This window comes from Pollicipes pollicipes, unplaced genomic scaffold, assembly GCF_011947565.3.
Source record: "Pollicipes pollicipes isolate AB1234 unplaced genomic scaffold, Ppol_2.1 Scaffold_2555;HRSCAF=2994_pilon_pilon_pilon, whole genome shotgun sequence".
NCBI lineage: Eukaryota > Metazoa > Arthropoda > Thecostraca > Pollicipedomorpha > Pollicipedidae > Pollicipes > Pollicipes pollicipes.
In genome coordinates, this window is record NW_023596136.1 from 15,693,453 (window position 1) to 15,720,697 (window position 27,245).

General features: G+C 47.3%; 1 protein-coding gene across 1 annotated transcript; it reads right to left on the reverse strand.

The window, feature by feature from the left end:
• Window positions 1–8,534: 8,534 nt before the first annotated feature.
• Window positions 8,535–11,229, reverse strand: LOC119105855 (uncharacterized). The gene is made up of 2 exons (XM_037229413.1): window positions 11,064–11,229; window positions 8,535–10,117 (listed from the first exon to the last, which is right to left on the reverse strand). The coding sequence occupies exon 2, from the start codon at window positions 10,105–10,107 to the stop codon at window positions 8,896–8,898; it is 1,212 nt and encodes a 403-aa protein (XP_037085308.1). The 5' UTR covers window positions 10,108–10,117; window positions 11,064–11,229; the 3' UTR covers window positions 8,535–8,895.
• Window positions 11,230–27,245: the final 16,016 nt, after the last annotated feature.

Genomic DNA, 27,245 nt, shown 5'->3' on the forward strand with positions numbered 1-27,245 from the left:
CCACCTACAAATATATATTATCTTCTGGTGGCGCAAGACAACGCCGAGATAATGCAGGACCTGTACTACAAATCTATAGATATTTCTCATTCTAAGGCATATCATGCCATTTCAACACCCTCTGAGGAAGGCCCGTATCTGGACGATACCAAAACACGTCAATTTTTTTAATTAAATTTGGCTAACTTTGCTAAAAACTTGCTGTTCTCCGGCTTGTACTCCGGCTTGTTCTCCCCGGGTCTCCCCATAGGCCCCATTGTGAGAAGGGCAACCAAGTACTGCGATTTTTTCCCACCGGGTTATGGACCATCTCTATCTTACAAGTATAGGTACTGGTTGAGCCTGGAGACATGATACCCTTGTTAAATAAGTAAGATATCCTCGAATCTTCAAAGACCGGTACCTACCGATTTCTGAAAAAGTGGTTGACTTACTATCATTTATACAATAGTAATAAGTTTTGGAATGCTGCATGCCACAAACTCCCATTTTAGGAACGTAATTCCCGATGACATTTAATAACCCAAAAGAAGCCGTTACCACCAAAAGTGCCGCCCACAAACGTGATATTTGGGTGCCATTTAATGTCATGATTCTATCTCAAAAGTGCCGATATGTGGTGTGTTTGAATGCTATGATTTTGAGTTTAATTGCAAGTTGGATGGTGATTGGTGGCTGGTATGGCAGGAGCAGGAATGAAACAAGCGCTTTGAAAAGGATGTGCAATGCTGCAATCTTTGGAATTTTCCCACCAAACTGTTTGCAAGATGCACGTCCTTTGGTAAAATCGCTAACATGTTATCTTAATATGAGGTAAGTTAAGAGCATAGTTGGCATGCTGGACTTCTTGCTCGGCGAGTCTTTGAATGATCTAGTTGAAAAAGATGTGCCAGCGGTGATTTTGGTGCTGCTAGTGATTTCTGGTCGAACGAATATTGTTGTAGGTGTCTGTTGCGACGCGGACCTTCACTGCTCGGAAATGCACTCGTCAGTCGCAGGAGGCTGGGCTGCCGCTGGTTTCGGGTACGGGGGGCGATGGGTTCGTCGCGTGGTGGGAGCCAGAGCCGTGATATGTTTGTCCGTTTCTTGAAAGTTATCGGTGGGTGTGTGCGTCGTGGAGAATGCGGTCTTCTTACTTACTCAGGTGCGCCATATATTTTCCCCACAGGTAATGACATGCAAGGTATGTGGCAACGGTAGGTAATTAAAACAAGCACATTTCATAGTTCAGTTTATTTCATTCCCACAGAAGTAACTCACATGAGTTGTCATCACCATTCAGGAGTTGCATAGGCTTGTACAAGTGCATCTAACCCATGTAATACAATGATGAAGGACATTAACATGAACGCCCTGGATTGGCCAGCTCCTGCAGGATTGCAGATGCTTGTCTCCATTTCTTGGTGCTCCATATGTTTGGTCCCTGGAAATCAGATAAAAGTTATAACTCACTTTATGAAAGCAAAGTTCATGCACCCTCCTGGCTATCAAGAAAGCAAAACTGTCTGCCTTGGTACTTATACTCAGGCTCATACATTTGCAATGGTGTCTGCTTTGTGGGGCGACTGCAGTGTTTGTCTGGAGTACAAAAATTGTCATTCTTACCAGTCAAGAGCCTGGAGTACAAAATTTCCTGGTGTCACATCCACCAGAAAATGGAGGTTTTTCCCACACCGTATATATATATATATATATATATATATATATATATATATATACATATATATATATAACATAATAAGAAAAAAATAACTTAATTAATAATAACAGTAAATCAGTAAATCAGTAATAATGAGAATCAGAGTGTTTTATGCTTGTTGAGTTTTCTGTTGTTATATTGTTATTGAATTCCTTTACTTTGTTTTGTTTTAAAAGTGGTGTGGAAGGGAATTGAAAAGTGCAGCATCAAATTATTGGTGCTAGTAATTTGTTATGCTCATAGTACTGTCATGAAACTACTATGCTTTAACGCGCGCCCGGTTGGCCGGCTAGATACCCTTTGCTTGGGTGTGGGGGGATCAATTTGAACCCCCCTCTGAGATCTCGGGAACTAAGAAAGCTAGAGACGCCAAATGTACGTGGTGTCTTGACCTATATGTGAACTCACTTAGGGTAAGGCTCCAGCTTCCTAGGTCATGGCCTTCAGGTCGAATAAGGTCAAACAAGGTCAAATTCCAGGTTGGTCTCCAGAGCAACCCCAGAACCTAGGCAACTGTCTCTAAGCAAAAGGTCACAAGCCCATTTGAGGTCATTGACCTTGTTTGACCCTTTGAAGGTCACGGTGACCAAAGTGATACAAGACTGCTCTGTGTTTTCATTTGAATAAGTGACAAATATTACGCTAGGCAGTATGTTCCTAAAACAAAAGGTTCGACCAGGGTCGTCTTAGGTCAATTGGCTGTTCTGACCCCTAAGAAGTCAATTGAAAATGTATAATGCGGTTCCTGCTGCCAATAAATTCGAAATGAGCACCAGCAATTATCCCATACAGCAACCCTTAGAGTAATAAATCAGGTTGGTTTTGACCTTGGTCTAACCATCATACCTGACCTTAGGTTAACGTAATTTGCGCATTCAATATTTGTGGTGCCTAAGAAAGCATCTCAGATATGTATGTCTTGGATGGCCTAAGATGTTAAAAAAACGAAATAGTTTTGTCAGGTTTCTGATATTTTGTCCATGCCAACTTGAAATAAATGTTTTTGTTTGCTGAAGCATCAGTCACGAGCTCATAAGTTCCGTCTTTTGTGAATGGATTTTTTCACTCCCGCGTGGTCTTTTGTGATGCAATTTTTCACTCCCATCGTAGTTCAAAAGCGATTGTAGCTCCCTGTTCAGATCTCAACGTCCACAGGCAAATCAAGGATGCAGGGTATCGCTGCGCAATAGGTCATGGTAGGTGGCGACGGAGGAGCTTACTTTACCCCATCATAATGCAAGGCCAGTTGGGGACACCATCCAGATCTCGTTACGTCGTGCGTACTAACAGGTGTAGGAATGGGAAGGCCCGGCCGTCTGGCTTCCTTGCCATACTCGTGTGTTTGCAACCATTTATCGCGGGTTGACATACTTATGAGCAGCCAAAAACAGAGCTAATAAACTCTGTTAATCGTTTCACCACAGAATTGTCTCATCACATGCACGATCACTAATAGGCAGGAATGTGTGACCCAAACTGATGTAGAATGGGCCCCAACAACTATAAACTGTGATCAAATATCGGCCGAAGCGATTTGCGACTATTCAGTAATTTGATCGTAATTACCGTTGAAAGTCCTTCATATCTGGCCATTAAGGCCATGAAGCTTAAATAGACTGATAACTGGTCATTTTCAAGTTATACTTGGTGCAGAAGTAGCGAGAAAGTGCCGCATTAATGGACCTCAAACTGTTCAGTTCTCGTGAAAGGCATCCTTGCCAATATATTTTTTTATTATTTCTATGCCGTTACCCAAGAACAGGTAACCAGGAGTGCCCCTCTCTCAGTGCCAGCGACGATTTCTGGTGTTAACGCAATAAACCGTACGTTAACACCAGAAAACATAACATCAAGTCGCGGCACCCCCAGCTAGAAAGAGGAAACAGACGTAAAGAGGCAGGCGAAGAGGTGGTGCAGACCCGAAAGAATTGTGCTATGTAATAGGCAACGAAAAATCATACATGAGAAGGCTTAAAGTAGTCATAAGCTAAAGTCAGCTAATGACAGCCCGCTATAACCGCCCAATAAGCTACAACCACTCAATTCACCGTGTTCGTAAGGGTTGTACGGTCACAAAAGTCGGAGGGGGAAATTACCTGGTCGTGTTCGTGCTGGGTTTTGAGCTGGATGTCCAGGGAGTCCACCCAGCTAAGCGGAGCGTGTTGCTGGAAGAACGTCCGGAGCCAGCGCCGTGAATTTGGGTACATGTGCATGATTTTAATTATATCAGAACGTGATTATGGAACATGAAGGAGGTTAAATATGAAGTACGTTGCATATGTGCAGAGCAAATGATTGCAATATCTTCAGGATTTGATCATTGATTTGATCATTGATGAAATTTGATAATTAACGTTCATCAAGCCCTTACTATCCATTACCGCTGATATTTGCGTCCAGTAATTTAGTTGTTTGTATCATCTGCGTGACAGCACCTGAGCAGCCCCCATGTCTGATATCGCCTCTCCCGACATGCGCCGAGGGGATGCTTTGTTGGTGGTAGTGTGTTTCGTGTGTTTCCTCCCAACCAGTAAAGTGTAGGCACTGTTACAAGCAATGAGCCTCGCTGTTGACTTCGATTCTCTGGCACGAGCAAAGCCAGGAATGTACTTGCATATAATCTATCACCATGGTATAACCACAACATTTATCTAACAACGCACTTTTTCTAATCTTGAACATGCATGACGTAGAATAAGCAGTCTTTTGGCACAAAGGCGCGCTGCTTTCAAATGTTGTATACTTGCTTGTTACACAACGGCCTTTCATTTTGCATAAGGTGCTTCGGCTCGGGTCATGGATGCCTGGATGCCTGCACAGAATGCCTGCCTGGGTCATAATGGTAGTCCCTCCATCACCACCTTGATGCTGGAAGGCCACCTCCGCGTGCCATCTATGCGTCTGTAAATGAACCTATAGTGAGTATCGCGTGTGCTGGTCTGTTGTCGACGGAGAACGGCGGTGTCGCAACGCTGTTTCGAGTTTTGCAATCCCCAAGGCAGTGAAAGTTTTCGACGTGACGGAAGATGGCCGACAGGTCAAATTATTTTTTCAGGCTCATAAATCCTGCTTACATACGTGCATGACGCTCGGGTGTCAAAACGTGGCGAGCACGATCCACCCACTTGCCGGCGAGGAACGTAATAGGGGCGTCCGACACAGCAGACATTTATTCCGAGTTCCTTGCAGTCTCGGACAGCGTCGCTGGCAGGCGAAAGCAGCCGTCGGCGAGGCTGAACCACTAAATAACCAAGCGCCAGCTGAGTGACGGTCGAACGCCTCGGGCTGACTGGGGACGTAACCCGGGGTGCCCAAAAGCGCACCGGTCCTGGCGTTTGATTCCTTTGTATGATATGAAAAGAAGCGCTTTTGACCCACATACGTCTCGCTGACATGAAAATATGCATACTTGGGCGACTTTAACTCAGTCTGGCAGATGGCAATACTTACTTTATTTGAATGGTAAACTCTACCCATCAGTTGAGTTCCAAAGCGTCAGCAGTTTCGGATGGATGCCTTTTTGTGTTTCCGTGCATGGGGTAAATTATACTTCCCTATGAATGACGTTTAGAGAAAAGATGTGACATGTTCGGTAAGATCGATACATTCGGGATCAGTGGTTCTAACACAATTGCCGATTTTGTGGAGCAATGCAGACGCCATTGTTTTTCAAGTGCACGGTTCGGGGATGTCATTGGAAGTTAGCGACGCTCTCAGCTGCTCACTCCATATGCGTCGCCTTCCTCTCACCCTGGCATGGAGAGCGGGTATCGTGGGAAATCAAACCCCGTACCTCCGGTTTCTCAGACGTGCAGTGGTATAGTGGTACGTATATGCGCTCGGATGGTCGGTCGAATACTCTTTCCCCGGAGGGGGAGGGCAGTTTGACCCCTTTCCCCTGAAATCTCGTAACTTTAGACAGCTAAAGACACATTCACTGGGTGGGATGGTCTGTATGTGAAATCACTTTTGTGAAAATTTGAGGCTCTTAAGTTATGGTCTTGGGGAAAAATAGGTTCAAACAGCGTCAAACTCCTGATTGGTGTGCAGAGGACCCCACAGACCTCCTCTCGCAACCGCTGTGAGCTTGAAAACCTACTCTAGCAAAAGGTCAATGAAGCACATTCAAGGTCGGTGACCTTTGACCATAAGGATCAAGGTGACCAAAAATACGAAATTGCTGCGATTTTTATATTCACCTAAGCGTCAGGGATCACGCTAAAGGTATGTCCCTGAAACCAAATATTGCCCTGGATAATTTTAGGTCCGTAACGTAATCCGACCTTTAACAAGCGCTCGGGTGGGGGTCAAATTGACGCCCACCCCGAATGTTTTTCCAGAATGGTTTCCGAACGGCGCAGCGCAGCCGTGCCAAATGTTGCAAAGCTGTAGACAATTGAATAGCGGATCGTTTGGCATCAACAATTTAGATTTACCTTGCAAGGTCACTGACTTATGGCAGGTCAAAGTCAGGCCATGGTTTCAGCGAAGGCAATTTCTAGGGAATCCTTCAATTTCATCACACAAGAGTGTTAAACAACGCCATAAATCTCTGAGATACTTTCTTAGGCAACAGAACAATTGAATTCATAAAATAGCATTGACCTAGGGTCAGGTGTGAAGGTCAGACCAAGGTCAAAACCAACCTGTCCTATTTCTCTCGGGCTTGCTGTGTGGGCTGGTTTCTGGTGATCATTTCCAATTTATTGATCGCACGAGCCGCATTGTTTATCTTCCATGGACTTCTGAGAGGTCTGAATAATTCATTGATCTAAAATAACCAAGGTCAACATTTTGTTTTAGGAACATACTGATCTAGCGTAATCTTTGTCACTTAGTCAAATGCAAAACTCAAAGCAATCGTGTATGATTTTGGTCACCTTGACCTTCAAAAGGTCAAACAAGGCCACTGACTTTAAATGAGTAGGTGACATTTTGCCTAGAAACGGTAATCTAGGTTCTGAGGGCACTTTGGAAACCAACCTGGAACTTGACTTTGTTTGACCTTTTTGACCCAAAGGTCATGACCTAGGAACCTGAAAATTTGACCCACGAGAGCTCATGTACAGGTCAACACATCCTGTAAATTTGGTGTACCCAGCTTTCTTATTTCCCGAGATCGCAGTGGGTCAAATTGAACCCCTTCCCCCACCCCCAGCCGAGCGAAGGGTGTCTAGCCGGCCACCCGGCGCGTGTTAAAAAGACCATGGACCACGTCTGTTGCGGTCGCGGTCGTTAATAAGCTGAAAATGAGCACCAAAATTGATCCATACAGTAAGCTCTCGAGTCAAAAATTTAACCTAGGTCTGGCCTTCAAACTTGATTCTGGGTCAGTGGAGTGTTCTGTAATTCTTATTTCAGTTGGTATGTTGCCAAAAAAATTATATCAGCGCTGCGTAGTTTCATCTAACAATCCAATGCTGCATCAGATTGACCCATTCCCTGTAAATGCCTTCGCTGACAGCCAAGGCATAACTTCGACCTGCTACAGGTCAGCAACTTTTCAAGGCTCATCTAATCATGGACAGCAAGATTCGCTTTTCAATTTTCTATAGGTACGCAACGTTTTGTACGTCTATACCGCGCCGCCCTGAAGTCATCCTGGCAAAACCTTCGGGGGTCAAATTACCCCTCCCCCATCCGAGCGCATGTCAACGCAGGCGTGTTAACCGCTGCACCATCGGCACCTTTAGTGAACATCTTCGTGTCGTTTCACAATCTTGACATTAGTGATGCCCGTCTGATTTATCCGCTGCATACCAGTTCCTTACACAAAACAACACGTGACAAAATGATGACCACAGCGCATATAATCTGTTTCGTCTTTTTGTTACAAGTGACACTTAAAAAATATTTAGAAAGTCATCATCAAGCTGTAAGCCAATGACATTTTAAACGGACCATATACAAACATCCGAGCTGATTCCAGAGTTATCAGCGATGAGCTAAGGGGGATACTAAAAAAAAAAAACAATTGACGCTGCTTGAAAAATAAGTTATTTTGCTGTGAGCAATTGACCCTCTTGATGCCACATGACACTGAGTAAACGTCAGCAAGTAAAATCGATAGATGCTCGTGGCTATAAGCACAGCATAAAACGTCGGACATTGACAATGCAACCAATGTTGGTGTGCTAGCGTCGCTTGAGGCCGTTTAGAGCTTGGGCAAGGTGGGGGGTAATTTGACCTCGAAGGTCTCTCCTAAATGATTTTCAACCGACATGGCGTTACGACGTAAAACGTTGCATAAAATTGCATAGCAGGTATCTTGACAAAAAACATTGGAAGTACCTTGTAAGGTCGCGGACATCTGGCAGGTCAAAGTCAGACCATGGCTGTCTTTAAATGTAAACCATGGGGAATCGCTCAGCCTCGTGAACGATTCCCCATGGTTCGCACTCACTGCATATATATATATATATATATATATATATATATATATATATATATATATACCTCAGCCCTATCAGCCGCGCTCACCGAGCACCGGGCTGTCCACCCGACGGTGGCTGGTCGCCGCGGCCCCAGCACTGATCCGCCGCCACAGCGGAGTCGGTGCGGAGCAGTCACGGCCGGCCAGTCGCGCGGAACGGCGGCCGACACCGCGCCGTCGTGTCTGTGTGCAAAACGAACGGTACCGCCTGTCCAGAGCCGCACGGTGGGCGGTAGCAGCGGGGGGATCGCGACACGCGGCGCTCGTGCCAGCCGCGATTGGATCAAGGCGGCGCGAACGCCCGCAACAGAATCGTGGTGCGGATGCATGACCACGTCGTCATACTGTCGGTGTTACTGGTGCCGTACTGGATGAGTAGCGCTGAACAGCGTTACCGCGTGCTTCGAAACGTACGATGTATTGCCGCTTGCAAAAAATGAGACGTAATGAATTCCCTATCAGCCAGACAATCAATTTCTTCTTACAAACCGATGATAAGCTTCAAACACGCAGTTTGCACATTCTAGAACGATCTTAGCAATGCCATCTTCAACTAGGTCAAAGTGTAACTCATAGCTCAGGCTGCGCCCGTACACTAAATCGACTTACCTACATTATAACACATTAAGTGGTACACTCAGGCTGTATCTGTACATTTAATCCACTCACCTACATTATAACGCCTTAAATAATATAGTCACAAAATGACACAGGCTGCACGTTGCGCGGTCATTTGCCTCCGCTCACGCGCCTCGACCAACACTCACGATCTCTTCTCTCCCGCTCGCTCGGTGCGCGTCCTGTTTATTTCTCGTCCTTGCTCTGCACTGTCCGTCACGAGGATCCTCATCTCTCGGGCGAGCCAAGCTCCGGACCTGATGAACGCCTCCGCGTTCCCGGCAGCCTCCAGCCATTGGCCGGCGCTGTCCGTGGTGCCAACATCGCGTCCGCCACCGCCGCCGCCGTTGTTGTTGTTGATGATGTTCATCAGGAGGAGGGCGGCGAAGGTGGCGAACGCCAGGTAGCCGAGGAAGGTCAGCACGCTGTCCAGCAGCGGAAACACGGAACCGTAGACGCCAGTCCGTGCCTGGGTTGAGTTCGACGAGCCCCGGGCGGACAGCGACGTCGCCCGGCCTCTGAGCGCGGGCCAAGCGCCGGAGAAGTCCAGTGGGCTGCTCGACAGGCGGTAGATGCCGCTGAGCGGAATTTGAGGGCGGCTGGGAGAGGTGGACGATCTTCTGGAGGCAACTCGCTGCCCTCTGGCGGCGACCTGCGAGCCAACGGGGGTAACTGACTGCTCTCTGGGGATGGTCTGACTATCGGTGGAAGAATTGTGGGCGATGAGGACATCTTCCCTCACCAGTGCCGTCCCCTCGACTTGCTTCGATCGGATCTGAGGCAGAGCAACACTACTGGGCGCAATCACTAACGTCTTCTCCGTGCCCGTGCCTGACCCAGGCATCTGTGCTGAAAGTGTAGAGAAAGGGCTCAGCAACTCGGTTGTGGAATCGCGGCGCGTTTCCACGATGCCACCGAGCTCGCTAGCGTCCTTGGTAGCACCCGTCCGTGTTTCATCACCAGACAGGATCGTCTTCAGAGAAGCCCCGAGACCGCCGGGTCCCGACCCCTGCACCTCAGGAAGTCCAGCACCCGCGGTCATAGCGCCCCAAGGCGGTCCTTCCAGAGACGCACTCCCGTCTCCGGACTGGCGGGTCGCTCCAACGGCGGTGGCCCAGCCCTGTGACGCCGGCAGCCGGGCTCTGTCAGCATACCGCCCCACGTAGTCCCTGCCGTACCGCGCGGGGGCCCGCGCCGGCACCCCGGTCAACTGCCGTGACCCGGCAGCGCCTGCGCCGTGGTGATCACCCGGCCGTGAAGCCCGCACAAGCAGAGGCCACAGCGACCACAGCAGGGCGAGTCCCCTCATGGCGCTGGAGCGGAGGCGGGGACGCGTGCCATTGCCGGATGAACTCATGGGTTCGTGGCTGCGGAAGAACGCGCGGAGGTTAGAGAACATATATCGCTCGTGTCTGAGAAGCCATGCTGATGTGGTCTGCCCGGACAATATGTGAAAGTGGCAGATAAAACTACATGTGCATCGAAAACCGTATTGTCATCGTGTCATGTGAGGGAGCGTGTCATGTCATGTCATGTCATGTCATGTGCCATGTCAGGTCATCCAAACGGACACGTTGTGGACATAACGGTTCACCTCGACCAGCACACGCCGGGCATGGTGCATTATCTGCACATACTGCAAGCTGCGAACCCCGTGTCGGAGGTGTGTGCCAGGTAATGGGGTGACTGGAAGGCCACTGTGAACGACTGCGGGTGTGCGTAGACGCACGATGGTTTGTTCTGAATGAGATATCGTTTGTATGCATGCACAACACAGGCTGAATGTCCGCCTAAGACGGTCAGAGAACGACGCGGCCGGCCAGCCGCAACATTCACATCGCTGCAGTGTTCGGTAAGTCGTAGTGCATATGCATGCAAGGGCGAGGGGATTGGCCCGCTTTCCAAGAATGTAAGTTAGCACTATGGACGTTGACCGGAAGGAAATGAAACTCGCTCCTCTAAACTTGGGGGACTTCCATTGCCCTGTTTATGTGAACGTCACGAACAATAAATAAGTAGAAGATGTGCTTAGTGAAACAGTTGAATGAATTGAAAGCGACACGGCCTTGTGGATCGATGTAATGATAAAGATAATGTGCTGAGGGCATGAGGCTCAGGCAGAAACTCCCACCTTACAACCAGTAACACTCGTGTTGCGTAAAAGCACGTACTTGTGTTGCATAAAAACACACGTACAAGCAAGAATATTTTGCGCACAAACCACTGCACAGCCACATGATCGCGGCCATCCGACCAAACCCTCCGGTTCGCTCAGGTCACCTCCCACAAACCCAACCATCACACGACACTCACCTGCCGCGCTGCTCAGGCTCCCATCAGCTCTCCTCCCCGACGACTGGCTCCTGAACATCTCCGCCGGCGAACATGGCGCGCCACCAGGGACGCCGGTCCTCCCGCGCCGCGCCGCCCATCGTCACGCATCACGCGGACAGCGGCCAGGTCGGCTCGTCCGTCACCACACCGGCGGCCGACTGGCGCGTGTGCGCGCCGTTACTCGCCGCCGCCATCTGGTGCCGACGCGACACGCCGAGTCGCGGCGCCGGCGGCGGCGGAATCGACGCACTTCCGGTACGGCTGCGCGCGCGTGATGAGGGGGCGGGATGTGGGCAGAGTGGTGGGTCGCCATGACGGCATGTGCTTGATTTAATTGGCGCGGTAAGGATAGGGGAATGAGCCCACATCATAATTGGCACCGGATTTCGGATTAGGTGACATTGGTCTTTGTTGCATGGGTCTAAACCAACTGCCGCAATGTCAAAAGTTGCATCAAGGAGAACCGTCGCTTGAAGAAAAGAGACAGTGCTTCGCAAAATCGGCATTACCAAGACAGCAATTTCTCTTTTGCAACACTCGCTTCTTTAACCAGGGGCGACAAAAAAGATTTTTCGGCCACCAACGAAAATTGGAACCGTTTAATTCGTCACCTGGAGCCAAACCTTTTAGAAACTGTTGCGATATAACTCTGCATGCGATAAACCACGATAGCAAAGATGAACTTAGTGCAGCGTGGCATAACCATCAGGCATCAGGCAACCGTGGCATAACCATCGTTTCGGGCGCTCATTTGCATTGAAGTATGATTCGCTGGCCTCAAACACCGAATGCTGGTTGAGACTAAACCAATAAAAGTATGGGATGAGGGCATACTTAACACAACCAGCCCAGAGGCGTGTAGCTTCCCACTCAGGTAGGGGTAAGGGGATGGTGTCTCGTAACCAGGTATGTAGTTTGTTTTTTTAGAAATATCCTTTTAACCGTTAGTTTCCATTAATTACAATTTTAAGTGTTCAGTCCCCGCCCCCAAACTAAATATGAGAAACTGTACACTTGCTCCCATCTGTGAAAAGAAAGTGCGTCAAATGTGAGGAGAAAATTTTTTAAGTGCATTACAAAGGCAGGGTTAGCCATTTTTTCTTCCTGCATCCTCCCCCCCCCCCCCCATTTCCATCCTTTGCCCTAGGTGATTTGCAAAACTGTATCTCCGTAGCCCTACATCTACCGATAGCATGGTTCTACAAGCACTTGACAATGTTACTTTTGGTTTTGCGACGTCATCGTACAATCAGCTGGAGGCGTTGGTGACCTTCACTATCTGCATAATCATTACCGGTGCAGAACTCACACTTCCTAACATGATCCCAATTATTAAGAGCAAAACCCACACAATATTCATATCAGCAGATGCCAACGATGTTTTTGAACACCTCTAGCACCTTAATTTGGTTTTATATGCATTATAATAAGAATTAAAGGCGTTTTATCTCACGCCTGCCCACCGAGCAGTAGGCTAAGTTTGGGGCGCAACGGGCGATGTGACAGGCCTACACCAGCCATGCTCGGCCTCTTAACTCAAAGCCTCTCTTCTTACGTCAAAGCTTCAGAGTACTCCGCCGGCCTCTGAAGCTACAGCTCAGGTATCCATAAACGACAATTCTTCTAGATCGGCAGGACTTTTTAACGCCATTACATTAAAAAAACATGATAAGTTGCGCTCTCTTAGCCTGTCAGCTCCTCACGACATGAACACAACCAACAGCAGCTGATAACCGCGCGCTGAACCCAACGCACTACCGCGTGGCGGGCACTGGAGCACGTCTGCCTGAAGTGGCACGACGCTTTAAAGCGCTGCGTGGCAAATTGATCACGTTCGTCACAAGGTGCTGTGGCCAGTCACGATTCCCACGACTAGTGATAAGCCAAGTTATTTGGTATTTTATGCTGTTAAGTATGTGCAATGAATCCTGAAAAGCTGTGAAAGGCACTGATCGGGGAGGAGGGCATTGGAAAAGCACAGCAGCCCTGTTGACATTGGAAAATAAATGGTTGCCAGATTGCAACAAAAGTATGGCAATGATAATGATCTCGATTATTCCCTTGCTCAAGTATAATAAATTATGCAAATGTATGCTCAAAGTGCGTTTGTGCCCTTTGCTCTACGACCAGGCTATGCAACTAACTGCAATAATTTTAACATAACGTACTGTATTTCTGTGTATGGAGAATATGATATCTTGGAACGAATATCTGCCAAGCCACCATATTCGATATGGTAGCCTAGCCCTCCCGTGATGAAAGGCCTCGCTGTCATATGGCCATTTTTATCGATCCTGATCTTTGAAAGCATGGTGCATCAGAGACATTGTGATAACGTATTTTTGCTAACACCTTCCTACCTGGTTCCTGGAAGGCAAGTCACGTCTAATCTTAATCACCTGCTACTACGTTTGTAACAAATAGTTCATCAAATGTTGTGTCTAAATTTTGGTGTTAGTTTCCGTTTTTATTTTCAATGTACGGACGGTGTTCGTCACCGTGCTAAAATTACAATAGCAGCACTGCATTCTGCGGGCAAATTGTAGTTAGTGCGCCAAAATTTTGGCCATATGTGTCTGCCAATAGTTTCTGGTTATTGCTTACGTGTGTAAATATTTTGTTGTGATGTATTTTTATTTCTAAGCATCAAGCATGACTACATGGGCATAACTTAAAGACTGAATGTGTACATATTGACATGACTGTGGCAGAAGAGAACTGTCATCGCCAAGCAAAATCTAGTCCACTGAGTACCGATTATTCCTGGAATCAGAATCTGATCCAGGTGGCATAAATGAGGCCTAGCTAATATGAAATTGTTACCCACATTGCTACCTTCCACCACTTGGGAAGGTGAAATCAGTTTTTACATGAGGCAGCTCACTCTTATGAATTGTTAGCACAAGCCTGTGTCATCCCAGTAAACAGTTGTGGATCATCTTAATTTTTTGTCTGTTCAGAGCTAAAGCTATGAGAACAGCCTCTCTTCTTGCCACATTTGGCATTTTGGAAGTGCCTGCGTATTGCTGTATTCCTATCCGTTTTAATTGTAACTTGAAACGTGCAACAAAAATTTTCAGGTAACAAATGTCTTTCCATCACCTGAACATTTGGTCGTCTGCAATCATTTGAACATGTACGTTTCAATTGTGGATTTATGCTTGTAAATACAGCTGCTGTCAGGCATGAAATGTCTTTTTCAATGCATTGATGTAGCCTTTTCCATTCTGGATTCATGCCCAAACCACATGGGAGATAATCCAGTCAAACAGGTTGTGAATTATTTCTCTAGACATTGATGCATGTCAGATGAGTAAATATTTACCATAAATGCGGTAAGGCTGTCATTCTGCTGTTCCATGTCATTTTCCCTTACTTTCAGCCAGAAACCTGGCTGTGAAAAACACAGCGGAAGAACTCTAAAGTTACGTCACAAATATGACCTTGGTGTGCCGGTGCATAGCGACTTCAGATGGTGATCTATGACCTTTCGACATTCATGTGTAGTGATGTGTTTCATTGTTCCATCGTTAGCTACCGGCAGTGGTCTTGATGAACCACCCACTAGAAGACCATTGACTGTGGAATAAGGTGGAACTGTGACGGTGAAATAATGTAAATAAAATAAAGTTGTGCTCCTTGTTTTGCAGACTGTTTCCACCTGTTTCAGAACAGGACATTCATGTCATCTTTTTTCACTTCTGTGTACAAGTGTCACACTGTCTTAATGCCCAGAAAATAATCCCCAACTTTGCCCCCTTCCGTTACCATTCATTCATGATTTCTCGGATGGATGGAACAACCGCCCGAACGTTAGCCAGTTGAACGGTACATTCAGGCACGCGCATAGACGCAGCAGGAAGATCGCTGGGCTGGATCCCAACCCATCCTAGCTGTGGACCAGTCCCAGTTAGCGGGGTGCCGATGGTACGTACGGCACCGACAGCACAGAGGCACTCCATATACTGGGCGATCATGACTACCGACTGCGGCAGTCCTTTGTGGTCATCAACGCCGCTCGCCATATCACCGTACTCGTCGTCCGAAGGGCACTGGACAGAGCCGGATGCTCGACCTGCCAAGAAGCGCTGGCGGGCCGTCGGGCGTCGGACGAGCCCACATTCCACATTATGACACCGTCTGTGGCTGTGACATATCGGTGGGCTGATAAATCCCTCCACAGGAATTGTCAAGAGGTTGTCCTGAGTGCTGAGGAGGAGCTCTGCCGCTACATTGTGCAGCTGGACGCGGCTTACCATGCAGTGTCCTGGTGGATGCTGGAGAGTGCAATGGTGTGTCGCATCGGTACCGGTGACGTATGAGCTCTCGGCCGCCACCTCCTGGAAACTCAGCACGGTTTGCAAAACCACCACACCGAGTTGATCAGGATGCTGGTGGCCTCCCTCCGACGGGTGTGTGTTCATCACCAAGCAAAGGTGCACAACGCACGCCTGCAGAGGAACAAGATCCAGCAGAAATTCGTTAAAGCATTGCTGTTCACACGAAATTAGGCCACCTGTAGGCGCCGATATCCTGTATTCATTTGTCCGTCGGCGTATCTAGCAGACATCCTTTCCTACAGTTAGCACACCTCTCCGATCGTTGGATTCGTTCGGCTTACTCCCTGTTGTCTATTTTGGCCTGTGATGCACGTGACAATTTTGTTGTGTGACGTTTCGTCAATGTTGTGTTCCAGCTAGCTTTATAACTGTTTGTAATTTAATTAAAGTTTCACTGTGAATTCGCAAAAAAGCACGCGCATATCCTTGATATTTTGTCTTGGAGGAGTTTGTTGCGCCTTGCGACAACGCGGTCGGTGGCTGGCGCGTACTTGGGTCAAGCGTCAAGCGTCGTGAAAGGCCCGTGAAGACCACCTTTTGGCAGATGTAGATCCGCTGTAGGTACATTATTGGGTCATTCATGAGTATGTTGATTCGATGAGTGTCGCGGCATTATAAAATATGTAAAATATGCATCTCATGCATTGTCCCGTGCTCAATATGTGGGTAAAAACAAGACATCATGACATTGTCAACTTATTGAAGGCGGAGTTGTGCTATTGGGTGTATTTTCCTGTTATGACTGTGATTATCTTACTGCGTAAGTTTCTAGCTCGTCTTGAGTACTCGGAAATATCCGTTCCATTTATTAGAAGCTGGCTAACCAATGTCTGATCCGACTCGGCGCCTGCTCGTGCGCCCAATTATATTTGAGCGCAGAAAGTACTTATGCTCATCTTTCTGTGAATGCCCTGGAACTGGCCTAGGCAGTGGAGGGCGATAGATCACGCCCGGCACGATACAGATTCGGTACTGACCCGTACGTTGGCGCCACATACGCGGCTGCCGACCCGTGGACACCGACAGCGCCACCGCGGCGCCAGGTGTGTCAACGCCCATCCCACGGCAGCATCGAATATCGCGTCCCGTGACCCATCGCGGGATCCGGCACAACGACGGGTGCACTCTATGCTACCTGCCACACGAACGCCAGGGAAAACGGCAGCCTCGCCAATGCTTGACGTGAGCGCGGCGGAACCGTCCGGGCCAGCGGCGGCGCCGTGGCGGTCGGCACCAGCGATGGCCCACACTTCCCGGGCTTTCCGAACGGGTGTCACCAGTACCATGTCAGATACGAACGTAGCCGACTACTGTGGGGTTCCAGAGCGTCGGGTAGACAGGAAGAAAATGACCCCATCATCGCTTGGTGTGAGTACGGCGGGTTGTCCGCGCAGGCAGCGGTTGTGGAGGTTGGCGACGGGAATTTCTCCATGCAGGTAACTCATTGAACAGATTCCGCCCACAGCACCGGACACCGACGAGACACCTTTACGCCTGTCCTCACGCTCATGTGTGAAACTGTGGCCGGGCCAGATTGCATTAAATTTTCAGATTATTTCTGCTCAAAGAAATGTTTTTGGGTACTTGTGTTTGCATAGTATGTGCTGAAATTATCATGATGTCACTGCTACACATTACATGCTGTAACCATAAGCCGGACATGTTGGGTGCATTGTTGCAATGCGTTAAAAATAGGAAATTTGTCAAATCTGTGCAGACTCTAGCAATAAAGGAATACCAAAATGATGGATCAGTCGACCAGCCTGTAATAGCTGACCAAACCCAAGTCAGTTGTCTCTGTAGATTGCAGACCATTTTGATAGGATGCACATCACCTTTTTCCCATGAAATCTGCCTTTTTCAGAATGCTTGCCATGAAACCTGCCTATTTATAAATGCTGGCCGGACCATTTGTTCTTCGCAGAACGACATAATACGTCATTTGGGTGGTTTGTCACCCTGAGGGCGGAGGCCAGCCCCGTCATAGAGCCGATGCCAGGGCCGTCCGGAGAGGCCACTGAGACGTCAGTCCTTCAGCCTCGCGGGCAACGCACGGAACCGTAAATGATGACATCGATGACGATAGCTTCGTAAATCTCCCGTCACGTCAGGCCGTCAAATATGTCGCGCCCGCAGTGATCCACAGTCTCCCCCGCCTGCGGCTGGACCTCCCGTCACGTCAGGCCGTCAAATCTGTCGCGCCCGCAGTGATCCACAGTCTCCCCCGCCTGCGGCTGAACCTCCCGTCACGTCAGGCCGTCAAATCTGTCGCGCCCGCAGTGATCAACAGTCTCTCCCGCCTGTGGCTGAACCAACGGCCGGTGCACGCAACACCCTGTCGGATCTTCTAGGCAGGATGCCGGAGTCCATTCTTCAGGACCTGGAGGATCACCCTGAACAAGGCCCGACATGGGACAAGGCACTGTCGGCATTCATATCGGACTGGTGCGCCTTCACATCCTCCGTCGCCTGCCAGAGCCAGCTCTACGCGCAACGTCAACTAGGTCAGCGGAAAAAGCATGGCCACCATCCCTGCCCTCCGGCCGGAGAGGCGGAAGGCCTGTCCTCTTCGTGGACGGCGGTGTCTGCTCGCCGGTCGTTCTCCAACGGCCGGAGGGGTGACCACCCGTAGCTGCGGGATCTGGGACAGCGTCGTGCTGCAGCGCTACACAGCCTGCAGGCCTGCGTCTAGCAAAGCCGAGCGCTGGGTCGCTGAACATGTCATGTCAAGTTGATGTCATGAAACGGCAAGTGTAGTAGTTAAACAAGCAGACGACCCACCATAAAAACGTTGTTAGGCAGATTGTTTTCTCTCATTTCAGTGCTTCGATAATGGCATGTACATCAGATACCTTCTCGTGGAAATATCCACGCCTTTCGGTGTATAGATGTAGCTAAAGGCTAATAGGGCTTTGCCATCCGAGGCATTTCTAGTCGCTCTGAATACAGAGTTTGCAATCGGTTAGGTCTAAATGTGTTTGGAGAAGTGTGCAAGATATCTGGTGTTTGCATGGTACCGAAGACAAGGGGTGGCGTACACAGGAAAAGACAGCACTTGCCTGGGGGCATCCAGCCGCCCTCCACATGCGGGTCCCGAGTGCCGCCTGGGCTGCTGCTGTGCGCAGAGCTGGGATGGAGTCTCGTTAAACATTGCGCAGTCTTTGCATTGTTTGTGGCTGTGGATGCGGAGACGGCTTGATGCGATGATGTGTGATGATGGTGTTTAATGGTGTATTTGATGGTTTGGTGATGGTGTATTAGGTGATTTGATAATGATGTGTTTTCCTGAGGACGGGAAACTGCACAGCATCGTGCTGGGTGTGGTCTCCTTTGTGGCTGCACAGCATGTTAATATTGTTTTATTGTGTTTGTGAAAATTTCCTTGGACGGGATGAGCCATGCCTGATCCAGACAGAATGCGCTGTACCTGTTTATGTGTGTGCTGTCGCTATGAATACACTTCCATGGCATGTCGATGCTGATGATCTTGTTCATATCACCGTCTACGATTGGTATGTCATCAAATGTTTAGCCGGCATTATTGTACGCAGACCACTGGACCATCACAATAAGAAGACGATGACGTCCGGCACAGTGCAACATCTCATTCAATGGCTAGGTCATCGAAAGAGCCCAGCCGACGTGGTTCCAAAAAATGAGGGGAGGTGCCAGTGTACATAGCGCGAGACCTTCGCTGCATCCTTGGGCGCTGTATGAGCGTGCAGTCGATGTGCCCCTAGGCCCAAATACCAGCCAACCGACCAATCCGGAACCCGTGCAGTGCTAATCCTCGTGGATCACCGGGATCCCGGTTTAACATCGGTCTTCATACAAGCTACAACATCAAATACAGTAGAAATACAGGCCATATGTTCAAATGACAGGGTTTAGATCCCGTTGCTTTGTGAACGGACATCCAGGAACGTGCTCAGTGAGTAATCATCTTTATGGGCATATATTTCAATGAGAGCTTTAGTTTCGCAAAATATGTTAGGCGGAGGGGCGGGCGCGGGATTGATGAAGCTGCGGTACCCTTAACATTAATTAAGTTTGTATATGCAAAGTAAATGTAATTGAATCCTAATCTAACTCTTAATGCGCATTATCTCTTTATTTGAACCTCGTTTTTTGCCATGTCAAAAGGGAGGGTGCATTTAGGTTTCTATGCCTTTAAATTTTGCTTTGGTATCTGGGAGATGTGCGACAAAAACAGCCAGTAATTTGAAACACGGCTGAAAATATTGCATTTTCCAAGATTCTTCTAGATCAGTGGCATGATGCGATATTTTGTAGTAATTCATGTCAATGTGGGGTTGGAGGGTAAGGTGTCAATGGAAGCAGGAGGAAGGGGGCGAAGCGTACCCTCGTATGCTCAGCTGCGTTTTGCTTGGGCTCGAGAAGTCGTGTTTTTCAACGAAATACGATCTTGAGCCCCTGAGGCACGTGGCTATCTTATGACCATGGAACGGCTCTGTGTGACACCCAAACTACTCATAGAAACTACAAAGAAACAACAGAACGATGCAAACAAAACATTTGGGAAATTTTTGCTGTCCTTCTATTGCTTTCATCCCATGTATTTTCGACAAGGTAGTTTTAGTGGCCTGAACCTTCATGCTCCAAAGCACTGTTTTCCATTGTTCTTGAAAGTTAGCTATAGAGTCACCGAATAATATACGTGCACGTACAAAACGATATTCTGAATATATTACTTGTCGTTTCTAATATTTCGTAGGACAAAACATTTTTTTGCCAGGAATCATTAACTGGACCATTTTGGTCAGCAATATTTCTATCACCACTGACGGCGGTTGTCAGGAAACGCACGTGCAAAAATATGCCAGCGAAACGTCAACGTTTCGACATGTGCGCTACACATGCTCACGCTGCAAGCGTTAGCGAGTACAGACTAATACTAAGCTTTGAGTTTCGTTTGGCTGAGAAGGTCTGTTACATGTGTCCTGGCGTGTTAAAATTTGTTTGCAGCTTCGCCACTTTGTCACCGACTGGTTTAAAAGGTGTCAGTTTTTGTTACCGATCACACCCGGTGAATCAGAAGCTTTTCTCGCCCCGCCTTCGACATTTTTTCGGACTCGGGTTTTTGGTCAACTTGACCTTCTAAGGATTAAACAACCGTACTAACCTAATGCAAACATCAGTAAACTTTTGCTTAAAAAAGGTATCTATGTTAAAGATGTTACCATAAGAAGGTCTGAGGTCACTTTGGACACCAACCTGCGGCTTGATCTTGTTTGACCTTATTTGCCCGAAGGTCATAATTAAGGGACCTCAAAATTCGGCATAAATGGGTTTAACATAGGGTTCACATTCATTGTGAGTTTGAGTTTCTTTGTCTCTAACTTTTCAAATCTCAGGGTAGCCGAACTGACTTCCCATCTCAACCCCTCATCCCTATTCCACCCGAGCGCGTGGTATTCAAGCTCACAACCGGGCGCATGCTAAGGAGGAAGGGGCATTTGTCAAACAAATTTGGTGAATAATTTGGCGGTAATTTTACCGGTGATAAAGCATAAAAACCATGGGTAAAATGTCAACAAGGCAGAGGACATGTCACCAGCAGTTCACCCCGGCCGTATCCAAAACACCGGCATAACGCCTGTTACAAACCTCATGGATGGCGCGCGCCATAGTGCTTAGCCATTGCAAACATAATAGCATTATGCCGTGACACAGTGTCGTTCCGAGGCTCACATAGTTCTGTGCACTATTCCTAGTGTGGGCGTCTGAGCGGGAATGCTATGCACTGCACTCATGCCGTCTTAGAGCTTTACGACGCACTCAGCTTATAAGGCCATATGTTGTCGCCAACCTCTGACCCTGGCACGAAGAGCGGGCGGCGCGAGGAATCGTACTCTATGCCTCTGGCTTCCCAGACGCGCAGCTTATCTACTGCACTGCCGGTGATAGTGTGTGACGCATAATACGCAGTGTATTAGGCGTCACACACTACCACCACAGAGACAGCAGTGATAATATAGAATAATATTTCCGTCTCGGAACGATTTTTTCGTAATGTGAATTTGGCTTAAGGCCAGTTTATCGGCTTCAAACTTTTATAGTAAGCCGTTCAACTTCCCGACACTATGTTTCCGCATGTCTCTTGCCCTGAGAAGGATAGGGTGATGCGAACTTCCATGTTTTTATCCCAATATCTGGTCACAACTGGGCACAGGGTTGAAAATAGTGCCGTTCCTGACACCGACAAAATTTGGAACTGTCTAAATCGTCATCTGGAGCCAAATGTTTCAAACCCGTTGCAATATGAATATAAATGCGATACACCACAAGAACAAGGACAGATTTAATGCAATACGGCATAACAATCAAACTTTTTTGTTTCGGGAGTTTATTTGCACCAAAATATTCTTTGCGGGCCATTTAACACTGACTGATGGTTGAGACTTAACTACTAATAAAATGATTAGATAGAGGCATACTTAACATAACCAACCTAGAGGCGCGCAGTTTCCTATTCAGTTGGTGGGGGAAGCGGCTTGTGCCTCCTAGCCCGTAGCCAATTCAGACTGTAGTCTCCTGTGTTTAGTTATCATTTGTATCCATTATTTTTCATTAATCATGATTTTTATAGTTCAGCCCACACAATCTCTTAGGAAACGACATTCCTGTTCCCAACTGTGAAAAGGAAGTGCGTCAAATTTGCAGAGAAAATTGTTTTAACACGCCCCCGGGTGGTCGGTTGGATGCCCTTTGCTCGGGTGGGGGGTCAATTTGACCCCTCTGAGACATCAGGAACCAAGAGAACTACAACCACCAAATTTACAGGATGTATTTATCTGTGTGTGAACTCACTTAGGTCAAATTTTGAGACTCTTAGGTCATAAACTTCGGTTCAAATAAGGTCAAACAAGGTCGAATTCCAGGCTGGGCTCCAAAGAGCCCCGAAAACCTAGATAGCTGTTCTAAGCAAAGGCTAACGTACTCATTTAAGTTTAGTGACCTTTTTCAACCTTTTGAAGGTCATTGTAACCAGAACCACGCAAGACTGCAATGAATGTTGCATTTGAATAAGGGACAAAGATAACGTTAAGCATTATGTTCCTAAAAAAACGTTATGTTGACCCGGTCATTGCAAGTCAATGACCCTTTCTGACCTTTAAAAGGTCCATGGAATGTGTATAATGCGATTTCTGTTGTCAATTAAATCGAAATGGGCGCCAGAAAACACCACATACAACAAGCCCTATAGTTCTAAAACAGGTTGTTTTTGACATTGGTCTGATCTTCATACCTGACCCTTGGTCAATGTCATTTGCCCATCCAACTGCTGTATTCCCTAAGAAACTAGCTCAGAGATGCACGACTTCGTTTAGTACTCCTTTGTTGGATCAGATTGAACGATTCCCTAGAAATTGCATTGGCTGAAACCATGGTCTGCTCTTGACCTGGCATAGATCAGCGACCTTACAAGGTATACCTCAGTTTTTTTATGTCAGGCGATCCGCTATTCAATTGTCCATATCCATGCAAAATTTGGCGCGGCTATGTCGCGCCATTCAGAAACCATTCTGGAAAACCTTCGGGGTGGGGGGGAGGCAATTTGACTCCCACCCGAGCGCGTGATAAGTGCATTTCGCAGGCAGGCTCAGTGATTTTTCCCCCTGCGCCCTCCCTCCCTCACCCCTACGTATTTTACAAAACTGCTTGTATCCCTGTAGCCCTACATTTTCCGATAATACGGTTCCACAAGCATCTTAGAAGCGATGTCAATTTTGGTTTTGTGACGTCATCGTACAATCACCTGGAAGCGTTGCCGACCTTCACTGTCTTCTCATAATTGCTTCCGGGGCAGAACTCGCATTTCTTTACATGATCCCAGTTATTTAGAGCGAAACCCATGCAATAATGGTATCAGCATACGCAAACGGCATTTTTGAACACATCTAGTGCCTTCATTTAGCTTTAGATTTAAGGTAATACCAAAATAAGGTATCTTATCTCACGCCTGTCCACCAATGAGTACTCTTTATCTGAGGTGCAGCGCGCAATGCGCAATTCGCAGCCTGCACCAACGATGCTTGGCCTCAGGTGGGGGGGAGGTCGGAACCTAGTCGGAACTAGGCCTGGCAATCCCACGGTGACGTCACCATGGGGACGCCCCAGGGCATTTAAGGGTTGAAGGGCATTACAGTATGGGTTTTTAATCGGTGTTTTCGAACACTTTTAACCCGTTCCCTCCCATCAAATAAGTCTCAAGCTCGTAGGTTAATACAGCTGTGGCCGGTCAAATATTCCAACATCAGCCCGTATCCCCGCGCCATGCTTTGCGTCCAATTAGGGCAAATTTTGCGACGTTACAGATAATTTTCACTCCGTCACAGATCGTGCCAGATTTTCGGTCCAGATGTGCCTTACTTCAAACCGGCAACGCGTATAAACGACAGCTCAGCTCGATGGAAGGGAAATATTCTAGAGTACGACCAGTGGCGGCAAATATTTGGCGGCAACGGTTGTATTCATTGTTGAGAGAGGCATCGGGAGTTTTCCTGGGCGGAGGGGCCGGGAATGCAGATAAAACCTGATTTTGCATGATGTCGGCAATAACAGTGCAAAAGTCACTTTTTAGCATGTGCATAAGCTCGGAACTGGACCGTTTCAACCAAGTTAAGAGTGATATGCCATATTTTTACTGCTCCTGTGCACCGCCGTAGTTATACATAACCCCAAGTTCTTTGTAATCTTGGGCAGGTGCGGTTGTGGCCCCAAGTTTATAGTGTTGTGGTTACACCCGCGCAAACTCTCAAATGCGGTTCAAAAACGACAGCCGGGCTTCTGCAAATTATTCTAGCGAGAAATCGGCGTGCTACGGGCTTGTATCATGAGTAAGGACAACATGGATTCTCCGATAAAGTTTTGATGATTTATGCCCGGTCAATGTCCATAGGGACAGCGTAAGATTTTTTAGAAAGGTTAAAGATAGTGCCCAGTTATTATCTTTTCAACTTGGGCATTAATGTATTGCAAATGTGTAGGTGGCTTATAATATGGACGGCCCTGGTACTGCCGAGGGCTCGCAAAATTAGCTTGATGTATCAAGCATTGTTAGTTGTGCATTTCAAAGCGGAAATTGAAGTGTTGAAATAAAGTATTGCGTAATTTCTTGTATATCTGCAGGTTGGCCGATACAAACTTGAGATTTGGGCGTGTGCAGAGCAGGGTGGCATCTTTAAAACACACAAATAAGACGAAAATGACAGTGGTAGTAGGCAAGTAGCGCCAACGGGCTCTTCAGAACCTGACAGGCCTTAGAGGCATTGGTCCACGTACTATGCAGTACTGATAGCTGCAGTTAGTCATTTTTCAACAGCACAACGGCACATAGGTGAAGGATAACGTCATCGATTGGTAACAGTTTAAGTTCCAAAGATTTTCTGTGCCACACCATAATGCTGTTTTATGAGTGTTTTAAAAACGTCAGTTGAACACTGGATGTAACTAAATTCTTTTATCGTCTTTTGCTAAGGTAAGGGAGGCCCCCAGCGAACATGACCTAAACAATTCCTGAAAGGCAAGTGACGTCTGTAGAGATCAAATCCCCTTGGAACCAAACATGATCAACTCATTACCAAAGTACTGAACCCGAAGGCCCCGGTATTCACCTTATGCCGCCTAAAGCAAACACATAAAGACATTTAAGAAGGATTGAAGGAGTGGCGTGCTGATCAGGACCCTCCCCCCAAGTGGAATATCTTGGCTGCTGCATTGGTAACAATCAAATGCTAAGATGAGCTAATGATGTGTCTGAAATGGCATGCTCTATGCCGTTTTGTTGCTATTGTACAGGTACTAGCAAAAATAAAAGCATTTGTACCAGGTGTCTGCTGGGCCACACTTGACCCCAGGGACTATAAGACATACCTAGCACTGGTTGGCATTTGACAGGGGTGCAGTTTGCTATTCAGTCGTGGGCTCCTGTCCTCCCCCCTCCCCTCCAAAATATTTAGCCTCCAGCCATACTGAGAAAAAGTGAGACAAATTTGGGAAGAAGCAGACCTGTTTGTTGTTTTTTTAATAGGCGGGTTGTATCACTTCCCAATGCTCAGTTTCCCGGGGCTGAGTTGAGTGGGTTGAGTTGCTTATGAATTGAGGGCCCTAATTCATTTGGCATCCCTAACTACTAGCCACTGGTGCAGCACTCACAAGAATGCATGCACGTTATAATCATTGTAATAACGAGTAAGAATTATCATGATTGACTGCTGGTAGATGGCAACCTGTAGACAACCAGGACACCGCAAAGTGCTGAAAATTCATTGTATATTTCATGTCATTATGTTTAAACATTGTTGGCATGCAATCGATCATACATGCTCTTATTGCAATTTCCATGAGCGCGTCCGACTCTCCAGGAATATGTCAGACTGGAATAACTGGAGCTATGTCTTTGATATATCAGACTGGAATATGTGAAGAGGGATAAAATCAACTCAAATGATGTTTACATGCGCAGCAAACATACCTTCACAGACTTTCCATGACAAATTTGAATGCAACAATGGTGCAGGATGTAAGAATCACAGATTCCGTTGGTTTGTTGGTTCCTTTAGGACACAATTCAAGGAGAATGATCGCATAAACGTCAGGATAGTGTTGTAGTGAGTACTCGTACGCAAAACTTCACGGGATTGATGAGCAACCAACGGCACAAAATGCCCACGCTGCTCAGCAGCACAGTTGTGTTATGCCGGCGGAACACCATAGCTGTAACATTGCCAGATATAGCCGCGTTTTAAGGTTATTCAGGATGCTAATCTACAACTTTCTTATAACGGAATATGATCTTTGGCGGAAGATTATGTGTCTACCAATTGTCATATAAATTGGATTATTTATACAGTCTTTGATCGAAACTAGCATATGAAATTGCTGTGACGGTACCAATTTGAGACACAGTATATTTTGGTATTATCCTGGCGCCCAACCTGTTGTTATAGGGCCATGCTTGGCTTCTTACCTAAAATTAACTGTTCCTCCCAGAAGCAGGAAGACCCCGATGAATCCTTGACATATGTCGCTTCAACTTTCTCCGTTTACCTCCGAAGCTACAGCTCAGTTATCTACAAACAACAATCCGTCGAGATCGGCAGGGTTTGTAACGTTATAACCTTTAAAAAGAACTCACAATTAGCCATCTTCTTTCATCCAATCAGCTTTTCACGACACGAACACAATCAGCAGCAGCTCACACTCTCGCGCTGAACCCAGCGCATCACCGCGTGGCGAGCGCCCGTGCCCATATGTCTCAAATGGCACACTTCAAAACGCTGCGTAGCAGACTGATCTCGTTCGTCGCAGGATGCTGCTGTCAGCCACGATTCTCACGACTAGTAATAAGCCTAGCTATTCGGTATTTTATACCGTTAAGTATGTCGAGTGAATCTTGGCTGATAAAATCTGTGGAAAGTACTGACCACTGAGCATTGGAATAGCATCGTGTCGCGACTGATCTGTGACGTCAGCACTGATACATTATTGTTTGTAGTATATTTCTGTCACCTGCCAAAAACTAGTCTGCTTAAAATTATTGTTTGGCATCATTTTGTGGCTCAACCTGCTCATACAGCGAAACGTCAAAGTTTCGACATCTGCTCCACGCATGCTCAAGCTGCAAGCGTTTGCGCATACAGACCAATACAAAGCGTTTAGTTTCGTCTGGCTGGAATTGTCTGTTGTAACATGGTCTGGCCTGCTAAAATTTGTTTGCATTTTCGCAGTTTCGTCACCAACTGTCTTAAAAAGTGTCAGTTTCTGTCACCGATCACATCCGGTAAATCAGAGGCTT